General features: G+C 32.7%; 1 protein-coding gene across 4 annotated transcripts; it reads right to left on the reverse strand.

Moving 5' to 3' along the window:
• Positions 1-461: 461 nt before the first annotated feature.
• Positions 462-6038, reverse strand: LOC120082493 (cysteine-rich receptor-like protein kinase 10). 4 transcript variants are annotated; one of them, XM_090316493.1, is made up of 9 exons: positions 5660-5993; positions 5370-5513; positions 5149-5270; positions 4808-5018; positions 4482-4722; positions 4124-4274; positions 3718-4034; positions 907-1078; positions 462-792 (listed from the first exon to the last, which is right to left on the reverse strand). In XM_090316493.1, exons 1-8 carry the CDS (start codon positions 5913-5915, stop codon positions 955-957), a joined length of 1566 nt encoding a protein of 521 aa, XP_090172619.1. In that variant the 5' UTR covers positions 5916-5993; the 3' UTR covers positions 462-792; positions 907-954. The 4 variants fall into 4 exon arrangements, with proteins under 4 accessions (XP_090172619.1, XP_090172620.1, XP_090172618.1 ...); XM_090316494.1 differs by having other exon boundaries at positions 462-1066; XM_090316492.1 differs by having other exon boundaries at positions 462-1078.
• Positions 6039-11772: the final 5734 nt, after the last annotated feature.

Here is an 11772-nt window from a genome sequence, read left to right on the forward strand (position 1 = left end):
TTAGTGTCTATCAGTATCTACCATTGATAGCTCTAAAATTTTGCTATATTTTGTAAATAGTTTGATTCATTTTTCTAAATTTAAAAACAACCCTTAGTTTTATATTTGAATTTCTATTTTAAATTTGATTTTCACAAATTCAAATTTTAATTAATTCAAATAAATTATTAACTAAAAAATTTAATTAGTTAAAATAATTTAATATCTAATATTAAATTAATAAAATACCAATTATAAACATGAATCCCTATTCATATATCTGATATTTAAATCATATTTAAATATCTTCAACTCTTCAATTTGTTTAATTATATCGTATATAATTAATAATTCTCTAAATCAATATTGAACGCTTCAAATTCTCTCATCATACTATTATAAGGTTTAATCTATTATGAGTTAGCAAGTGGACCTAATAGACCTACAGATTATGAGCTCCAACGATCCGAGATTAATGATAACTTGTAGAAATACGAGTTATTGTAGACTTTTACTTAGAATAATGAGGTTAGATAAGCAGAATATGTGTTCATCATACTAGGAATTCATGCTTAAATTTATACTTGCACTGAAATACATTTAAAATCCCTTCTGACCACATATCATGAGTTAACATACGCCCAAGTGCTATATTTTGAAGTTAATCGCAGGATTTGTCCACATGCACCGATCTCCTACCCCATGAAGAAATAGTTGATCACATGTCTTGGGATCTCTGACACAATCCCAGTGGATATTCTACAATAGCTTCATAACGTTGACCATGATAGCAGTGCTGACATTCTCACCAACCTAGTCGGAGATGGTGACTATTCAGAGTGAGATGTCCATAGCAATCAACAGATGACTCTATAAATAGAGCCTTGATGCCAATGCAAAATATCTAGATTTTTCCTGAGTTCATACCTTAAGACAAAATATTGTGATCACAAGCAAAGAGATAGACGATATTATTTATGAGAATCCTCCATTTCCAAAAGCCCTTCCGAATGATGACAGAAAACTCACTGGAGTTAGAGCTTGAGAGAGCCTCTCCATATCATACTGCCATAAATCACCAATAGCCCTGACGCACCATCTATTTGAAGTAAGAAATTGCTAAAAACGGTATTTCCTTTATTTTCTTCTTGTCTTTCATTATTGCATTACATTTTGACTTCAAGAAATTAATTCACTTTGTAATAGACACTTCCATCTCTCTCTCTATATATATACACACATCATGACTACCTTCATCATCTTCTCTTTGTTTACAATCTATTCTTTTCTTGCCATGAGTAACTAAGTTTCCATGGGGTAAAGTGGAAGCTCAATCTCATGAGCTAAGTTTAGTTTTTGAGGGTTAATCCTATTTGCTTAGTGTATGATTATGAAAAATTCTTATCTACGATCACTCATAGAGTCAAGTAGCTATAACCAATTGTCCGAGAGGGTAAATAGTTGTGGAACTCACTAAGCAAAGTAAGAAATGTTTATAGAGATAGAAATAACCTTATGATCAATGCAATATCATTCATGCATCATAAAGATATGACAAATATGGCTGGCCGCCGGGAGGTGTGCGATGAACGGATGTAGCAAGCAATGTTAGCATAAAGTATGCTAGATTCAAGTTCACTACCATCTATATTCTCTACCTCACTATCATTAACACATGACCTACTAGGAAAAATGACATTATCATGCATATGTGCAACAATAGCAAATTTCTTTTCAATACTTTTTTACCTTATCAAATTGCTCATATAAACTATTTTTTTCAGTAATATGTTAATATTGGAATTGAACTTAGGTTTAGTGTACCATGAAGATCTTCGTTGGAGTTTCTTTTCTATCTTGATGTTAACATGCACAATTTCTTCCAAATCTTTATAAGGCTGAATTTCTTCTCGATCGGCAAGAATATCAACAATCTTTTCATTATGTCCTTTGTAGAATCAATCCATGATAGCTTCTTCATTCTTGTATATAGTCATCTCCTCAAATAATAACGTCTTTTCATAGTAATCTTCCACACTTTTGGTCCCTTGTCTCAAAGTTTCCAATTTGTGGAAAGGCTTAGAAACAAAATCTTTCCTCATAAGAAGTTTAACCTCTTTCCATGAAGGTTTTCTTTGATTTTTACTCATCCTTTTTTATAACATACTATTCCACCATGTTAGGACATAATCTTCAAATGTAGAAACAATAAATTTTATCTTTCCCTTTTCACTATAGCGGCGGTGTTGAGATAAGATATGTTTAAGTGTAAAACTGTGTTGAAATGACTATGCGCCAAGCTACAGCTAAGTTATGCAATTATCACAAGCTTTCTTATATCTTGTCCAAGTATAAACAATCTATAAGTTTCTCAGTGAGAATTGAGCTCATACCCAAGGACTTGTACCTAAAATATTTGTAGCGTTAATATGTTTGCGGCGAGAAGTAAATGAATTATAATGGAGAAAAAGAAACTAAAAAGCATACAATCATAAACTATGTGATGAAACTAACTAGACAAACGATGAGCACTTTAATATTGGTCTTGAGAATTCTAAAGAAAATAGTAGCTTTTCTTGTAGTAAAAATGAATGGAGAAAGCAGGTTGGGGGAAGTCAATGCCAAGTTTCTAAGTTTAGCATCAAGGGTAATCCAGGCTCATTATATCCATTCATCGCATACCTCTCGGTGGCCAGCCACATTTGTCATATCTCTATGACACATGAATGATGTTGCATTGAACATAAGATTATTTTTATCTCTAGAAACACTTCATATTTTTGCTTAGTGAGTTCCACAATTACTTATCCTCTCAAGTAGTTGGTTATAACTACTTGACTCTATAAGTTATCATAGGCAAGCATTTACTTAATCATACACTAAACAAACATGATTGACTTTCAAAAACTAAACTTAGCTCAAGATATTAAATTTCTCCCTTACCCTGTGGAAATTAATTACTCATGGTTAAGGAAGAAAAGATGGTAAAGATTGAAAAGATGATGAAAAGAGTCATGATAATATTTATAGAAATAAAGATGTCGATTACAAAATGAGTTAATATCTTAATGTCAAAATATAATAAAAAGTAACTAATATGATGGAATACCAACCATATATTTAAACAAAATAAAAATGAATCGCCAAGTAATCGACAAACAATCCAATAACTTTTTATCTTGAATTTCACCTTCTAGGTCAATCTCACAGATTTGTAATGTTGCAGTTAAAGTTATGCATAATAACCATTTAATTAAGTTTATTTTCTCTTAATTTCTTACTATCGTTTTCATTTTTTTAAGTAAAAGAATTGAATTCTTAATCAGGACTAAAACAACTTTTAAAGAACTATTTCTTTTACTTTTCAAAATTTGGCTTGATTTTTGAAAATATTGATAGACAACAGATAATAAAATAAGACATGTAGAGGTGGACCAAATGTTCACAAACTTAATTTTCAAAAAAAAAAAAAAACCAAATATTTATTGAACGATGTCTAACATATCCAAATTCAGGAAATTACATTTAGCAAAAGTATGCCTCAAAGTTTGTCGACTAAGAATATTAGTAAGTTGAACTTATCAACTAAATGCGTCTAATACTAAAGCAGACATATAGAAAGTGAAAAATATATAATACATAAAAATAGAATTTTCCCAAGAGAGAACCAATGCGCACAAAATATTTAAAAACCAAATGGATGATACAGAACAAGAATGAGTTCAATAATTTCTTCACCTTGGTTGCAACTCAGTTATAGATATTTCATTGGTTGATGATATGAAAATGTTGGTGGCAAGTTGATCGCTATTGATTACAATTGCATTGTCTGTACTGTGCATGAAGATTGTTGGCTCTTCGGGCAAAGGCAAAGGAACCCAGTCACTGTTGAGCATAACAACAATAGATGCCATAGAAGGTCTACGACTTGGATCATCTTGCACGCATAATAAAGCGATATGAATGCATCTAAGCACCTCATTTTTTGAGTAGCTATCTTCTAGACTTGCGTCTAATAATTCTAATGGCATCTCGTCCTTCCATAGTTTCCAAGCCTGAAAATTCAAAAGGGATCTAAGAGTTTAGCATTGTAATTGTAATCCTTTGCTAGATTTAATTCAATGTTTAATAGCAAGAAACTTACGTAAGTTAAGATGTCTTCAGCAAGCTTTGTTAGATAAAACCTGCTGTTTCTCTTGCCGCTTATTATCTCCAAGATCAAGACTCCAAAACTATACACATCAGATTTCGTAGAGAAGTTTCCATGCATTGCATATTCAGGAGACATGTAACCACTAAAATAATATAGCACCATCAGTAACGACAATTTAAATTTTTTATACAAGAGGCTGAAAGTTTAATTAATGGAAGGTTGTATATTTACAATTCCATGACACAAAAATTGAGCATAAATAGTACTTCAATAGCCCAATAATTTGATTATGTTTCTTTCAACGTATTTGTACTATTAACAAAGCTTTAGGATTGAAGAAAAAACTTACTAGGTACCAACAATTCGATTTGTACTATTTACTTGATTTTGATTCACTTGAATAATTCTTGCCATTCCAAAATCTGAAATTTTTGGATACATATTCTCATCTAACAAGATATTACTAGCTTTAAGATCACGATGAATAATTCTAAGTCGAGAATCTTCATGTAGATATAAAATTCCACGTGCAATGCCATTAATGATCTTATATCGGCTCAACCAATTCAATTCTCTTTGCCTCTTGAAGTCTGCACATTTTGTAGATAATGAAGCTCAAAGTATAAGGAAATCGATGAATAAAAGATGGAAAGAAATAATAGCGCGTGAACAAACCAAAGAGGAAATAGTCAAGGCTTTTGTTGGGAATGTATTCATAGACGAGTATCTTTTCTTCACCCTCCAAGCAAAATCCCAATAGCCTTACTAGATTTCTATGTTGAAGTTTAGCAACAACCATGACTTCATTCTTGAACTCTTCAGAACCTTGCAAAGATGTTCTTGATAATCTTTTTACTGCTATCTCTTGTCCATTATTAAGCCTGCCCTGAAGTTGCATGTACCCTTAAATTAGTAGAGACCCTTTAGAAATATATTTCAAAATTCCAGCAAAAAACTGGTAATGGTATAAATGAAAATTTCTAATTTCCATTATAGTAATTGTATTAAGGTGGTACCTTGTAGACTACGCCAAATCCTCCTTCACCCAATTTGTTGTGGGCTGAGAAATTGTTAGTAGCGGCATCGATTGTATTGAAATGATATTGTAGAGATTCCATAGTGGTCAACTCACTAGCATCTGAGCAATTTAAATACCCAAAATTGGGTTCATATTATAAGAAAGAAATTTAGTTGAATTCAGTTAAGTATATGATAGAAAAAAAGAAGAGGAAAATACCAGTATCTTGCTTTGCAGTAGTATATTCCTTCTTTGCTCTTCGTCGCAGGAAACAACATCCCGCAACAAGTAGAAGTATGAAGGCAGTTATTGTAATTGAAGTCATAATGACCACCGTCGACACCGATGAGGATCTGCTTTCCTCTGTTCAAAAAAATAGTGAAGTAAATTTAATTTTTAAAAATTACTAACCAAAGAATAAGGTCCCGTCTGTTTTTATTTCCAAATAAGTTTAATTTTCATCTGGTAACTGACTGAATAAAACCCGGGCGTAAGCAAATAAATATAACCTGAAAGTGGTGAAGGATGAGGCGAGAGAGAAGTGTTCAAATCCGGCAGAGATTGGGGTGGAGGAAGTGGCGGAGGAGGTGGAGGAGGTGGAGGAGGTCGAGGAGGTCGAGGAGGTGGAGAAGGTAGAGGAGGTGGAGGAGGTCGAGGAGGTGGAACTTCAACCGCAGGGACGACGACGACTCCGGAAGTGGAAGGTGGAGAAGGTTGAGGATAAACGGTAGGGACTTGGGAAGGATTCGTGGGAGCTAATTCCATGGCTATGGATGGAGAAACTAGGGAGCAAAAATACAAACACCACAAAACTTTGCATATTCACCAATCTTATACTTTGCATTATTATTTAACACCTCCAAATCCCCATATTGTTTTAAAATTACATGGATGTCCCATAAAAGGTGTAAACGAGGTTTATTAGCAAAAATACATGACGCTATTTGGTTTTAAAAATTACATTTTTCTGTTCATGTACAAATTAGGATATAATTTTAAAATTAAGATTTTATTAATAGCATCAAACACAACACATGAAAGTAATTTTAAAATAATTAATATATTTCAAACTAAATAATTATAAAATAGTGTTTTAGTCAAATTTATGGTTTAAAAAAATTACTAAGATAAATGGGCATGATTCACAATTAAAAAGAATTGCATTTTCAATATTCACTAAAAAAATTCATAAATATGTGTATTGCAGTTCCTTACTGGTCTTTTAAAAGGGTTTTGATTTCATACTTTTAAAAGGGTTTTGATTTCATACTTTCTTTTTATAAAACATGGTATATTAATTGTAATTAATTAGTTTATTTGAATATTACATTAATTTAGGTTATACAGTTAAAATTTAAAATGCTTGATATTATGTACTAAAACATGATGGTAAAAAATTACATTTAGTTCCTAAGCTTTCATAAAATTAACAATTTAGTCTTTAAAATTTGGTTCGTAACATTTAGTCCATGTATATTAATTTTGTAACAATTTATTCCCTAAACTTTACTATGTAGCAATTTAGTCCTTATACTTTAGAATTTCTAAAGATTTAGTTCTTATAATTATTTTAAATTTATTAACATACATTTACACTAAAGACTGAAAAATGAGTATGTGAAAAATTGAGTTTAAAAGTGTAAATTTTAAAATATAGAGACTAAATTGAAACAAAATTTAAATGTCAAGAATAAAATTGTAACATTTTGAGACCTAGGGACTAAATTGAAACCAAACTCAAAACTTAAAAACTAAATTTGTAACATTTTGAAACTAATAGACTAAATTAAAAGTAGACCAAAGACTTAGGTAGCAAAAAGATATTTTTCCATGATTCAAATGTAAAGTACAAACTTCTATAATTATAGATTAAAACTATAATATTCTTATTCGTAACTAGAAGATTAAAAAACAATTATATTAAAAATCATTCAAATTCAAAATATTTTCTTTTAATAAAACATTAATTCTAAATTCAATTTTAAAATTTTAACAGAAATAAATTTAGTTTGAACATAAAAAACAAATGAAGAAACATAAATAATAATAAAAAAAAATGAAAAAGAAATAAAGATAGGTTTGGAATTATTTTTAAGAAAAAGATAGGTTGGGATAATTTATAGAAAGATAGTTGGGAATTAAAAAAATAAAAATTAATTAATTAATTAATTGAAGTAAAAAAAAAAAAAAAAATTAAAAAAAAAAAAAAAAAAAAAAAAACGAGAAGTGCACACACCTTAACGGCAGCACTTATAAGTTGAAAAAAAAAATTAAAAAGAACAAGAACGCACTCCAATCAAAACACAAAAAGAAACCTATTCACCTAAAATTTTTCAAAATGACCCGTTTTTCCTACAGTTTTTTTCAAAAACACCTTATTTATCCTATTAACCCCTTTTTCTTACCCACTAAAAAAATCTTAAATAAAATATTTTTAATATATATATATATATATATATATTTACACGTTAAAATTTTATTTATTGGATAATTCTTTGGGATGCACTAACATAGGTGAGGTGCCATCAAGGAAGCACCCAAGTTTTATTTTTTCTTTTTTGTTCTTTTCTAATTTTTTTTTTTTTCACAATGTTTTGTTTCTTATGAAAAATATTTGGGTGGTGTTTGGAGGTAAGGAATGGAATTAGAAGCTTCGATGAGTTATGAAATTTGAGGAATTGAAGAATTGATAATGTATAAAATTGATATTTTTTAGAGTGGGACCCACAAATTCCTTGAATCAAACAATGATTAGTTGCAGAATATACTTCTCTCTTCTTTACCACACAAATAAAACTGTTTTTAGAAAAATTAATTTTTGAAAAAAATCAAATTGCCACATGACAATATTTTATTGGGTGTCACTTGGGTGCTTTGGAGCTGCACCTAAGTTTTTTCCTCTTCCTAATTTTTCGAACCAAACATACATTTAGATGCATCCAAACAACATCAATTTTATGCATCCCACCAAATTAACAAATTACATTGGAAAATTGCAAAAATAAGAATTTTTTTAGGGAGTAAAGACTTTTCGGATCACTTTCTTAAAAGATGACTTTTTGGAACAAATTAGATGTGAATTGACCATATTACCCTTAAATGGAAAAAAATAATCTCATTTTATCCTCGTTTCCTCTAAATAAAGTTACTTTTGTCTTCTTCTCCAACTTTTCTCCAACTGCTCTCTAAGTTTTCTCTAACTTCTCCTCCCTTAACCTCCCTTGCTATGCCCTAGGATTTTAGCCACTCTTAAACATTTTCTCAACTTTAATATATTTGTGATAAATTTATATGATTTTTTTTATTGTTATAGATTTTTTGATTCTCTACTCTTATTCTTATATTGATGTTGGGTTGAGTTGGGTTGAGTTGGATTACTTTTTTTTCTCCTCTTAGTGCAACTACCAATCTTGAAATGTATTAACCCTAAATTAGTTTTATACTTGTTTTAGGTGATTTAGGGTGGTTTTATACATATTTTAACAAGTTTTCAATTACTTCTTTTTATCTTGCAACATCTCGCAAACATCTCGCATCTTTCAAATTTTAAATGTCTAATCCTAAATCAATTATATACTTATTTTAGGTGATTTAGGATGATTTTACACATGTTCTATGAAGTTTTTAGCTAATGATTCTAGGTTATGATTTAGGTGCAAGATGTTGCGAGATATTTTTCAAAATGTTGAACTTTTTGTTTTAATTTTTACAGGATTTAGAGACTTCTCAATAATTTAAAGATGACCCATGTTATGGTGGAGTATGGGATGAGAGATGAAAAAATATGATGAATATATCGATATATTGAGATTGTAATTCATTTGAAAATTTTGATGATAATGTGTACGCAAGTGGTTTTTTTTTTTTTTTTTTTTAAATCTTGTTTCTACCTTACAAGTGTCTTGAAAAAATATATTACAACAATCAGATTCTAAAAAATGTACCTAAAATGTTCAACGCCATATATATTTGTACTTGAAACATATCGTATATAATAAGTACATGAAGTACACATATATACATACATATTATACATGCGTGAAAATTACAATCTAAACATGCCGATACATTGGTGTTAATGGTCCATAATTGGCATGCCCATTGTTTTATAAATTACATCATGTTTTCTTCGTCTCTTTAATTCTTGCAAATATTTAAAAGAAAAATAAAAACAAACAAACATCTAGAACAAATCACCCTAAATCACCTAAAGCATTTATAGATTACCTAAAACACTTATAAAAATGAGTTCCAATTGAATGTTTCAAGTTTGAAAGTTGTTACGAGATAAAATATAGAAGCTAAAAAAACTAAAACACTTCCAAGTTTGGCTACCACTCGTAATGCATCTTCTAAATGGCTAGGAGTTGGTTGCTCCAAGATGTTATTCCCTTCTGCATCCGGATTACTCTCAATATTGAACACTTTGTTGATTTTATTCGTAGAGAAGCGCACCAAGATATCATCTACAAGTGTTGTGTTCCTCTCTTCATCAAACTCACTACTGTAGAAGCGGCGGACAAGGTTCGGCCAAATCCTTGTGGGCCCAACGCAAAGTTGACGCCATCCCATTGCGTCCACGGTGTCTGTTATATAAGCAGGCAATAGGCTACGTTCAAGGAAGAAGCCTTTCTCAGTAAGGATGTCATTGAACTAACATTTCCTCCCTTTAGTCTTCCTAGGTGACACGGCTGTTACCTTGCCTTTCTTCGTTTAATGTGTTTTGGTTTCTCGCGCAAGCTCCCTTAACTCATTTTCTTATTCTATTTGAAGGGCAGACTTCCTTTGCCCTTGACGTGTAGGCCTGTACCTCTCCAATTCCTTTTCCATGGTTCTCAAGTTAGAGTTGGCCTCATGCGTTGCATCTTCAAGTCCAGGTGCAGGACACTCTTCTTCATCATCCTCCAAAATCAACTTTCTTTTTCTTAACCTTCCTTTTCTTTTTTATGGCTCTTCATCCACATCGTTTTGTTGAGGTTGTGATGCGTCTGGGCCAACCTCCCGTTCTCTCTCTTCATTCTCTTCTTCTTCTAACTCAGCTTCGAGCATCATCGCGTATCGCTCTGTCTCATCAACTTCGAGTGATGCGTTGGTTGGGTCAGAACGCGCATCACTTGATCCACATCAAGTTGTCCTTGGTTTAGGCTTGCTAAAATTGCCTCAAAGACTTCTTGCTCGTCCCTTCGAGCCAGCTCCACATGATCAGCACTATCGCACTCTGACACATGACTGTTAGAGCTTGGTTTAGGCGGTGTGGTTAGTGGGGTGCCAGACGGGGTATGCTGTAACCTAGAGATGATATGATAATAGGTAAGGTGGATTGAATGGGTTGGCTGGATGGTTTCGTTTCGGTGGGAAAGATTGTGGCTAGAGGTTGGATTGAAATAAGGGCAATGGGACGCACGACAGGTGATGGAGCAGTGCAAAGGTGGTATAGGATAGGGTCATGCGTTGCAACCAACGAACTGATGCTTGGAATAACTAGTGGAAGTGCGGGCTGTCTTTAGGGTTTGACGGCAGATGCAGAGGTTGAAAGGCACCTAGCTGCAACCTGCCACTTTGGCTTGGTAGGGGTTTTAGGTTTAGGTTTGGTGGAGGTTTAGGTTTTTGGGAGGTTTTAGAGGGTTGAGGTTTTTGGATGGTTTTAGAGGGTTTCGGCCAAGATGGTCTCCGAGAGATGGAAGATGACCCGCCGCGTGAAGGTTTAGCCAGAAAAGGGCTTTTCGAGGCTGGGCGAGGGGACAGGTGAGGTGACATCGAAATGGAAGAAGAGGTGAAGGAGCTTACCAGTGAATCTCCTCCGAAGCTCAGTGAGGGAGATGATTGGAATGTTGACTAAAATGGCTAGTTCAAATGGACGTCGAGGGCTTCGAGAGCTCGAGTAATAGTAAGGAACTTCGAGAGGAAGGAATGAAAGTAAAGAAAGAAGAAGAGAGAAGGCTGGTGAAGGTTTCCTTTTATAGGCTATTAGGGGGAATGTGAAGCGACGTCAGGCGGCGCCTGACATCGTCATTAATGGCGTAGATGAAAGGACGCGCCTAAGGTTTCTAAGCAATTGAGTGCTTTATGTCTTCGAGGGACGTCCTTTCTGATGTTTGGTTTATGCATCGTCTTAAGTCCAACATATTAGAACCCTACCCCCTTTCTATCTAAACTTCTTCAAATTGATTTAACATTTTTTATTAGTTGTAATGCATAAATTAAACAAATGACCATAAATCAAAACAAAGGCTAACAAATAACACAAACTAAATCGCAAACATAGAATACATAATGCAAAAAGAGTTGGTGTAGAAGAAGCGTCTCTGGAATATCTGTCTATTTGAATGCAGGGAAGCACCGACTCAAGCCTCAGTTGGCATCACGCAACTTGAGAGATGACTTTAGTCGTTTTATACTTTCTTCAAAGTAGGGCTTCACCCTTTGCCAATTCACTTTTAGCACATTTATTCCATCTTCTCGGGTTAATTCAACAGCTCCATGTGGAAAGATTGTTTTAATGATAAACGGTCCTGACCACCTAGATTTTAATTTTCCTGGAAACAAACCATGAGTTGAATAATAAGACTTTTTTTCCAACAACAAATTCTTTCTTACTGATGCGTTGGTCATGCCAACATTT

Source organism: Benincasa hispida, chromosome 8 (assembly GCF_027475165.1).
Source record: "Benincasa hispida cultivar pf3 chromosome 8, pf3_genome.v1.1, whole genome shotgun sequence".
In the NCBI taxonomy this organism is placed as follows: domain Eukaryota; kingdom Viridiplantae; phylum Streptophyta; class Magnoliopsida; order Cucurbitales; family Cucurbitaceae; genus Benincasa; species Benincasa hispida.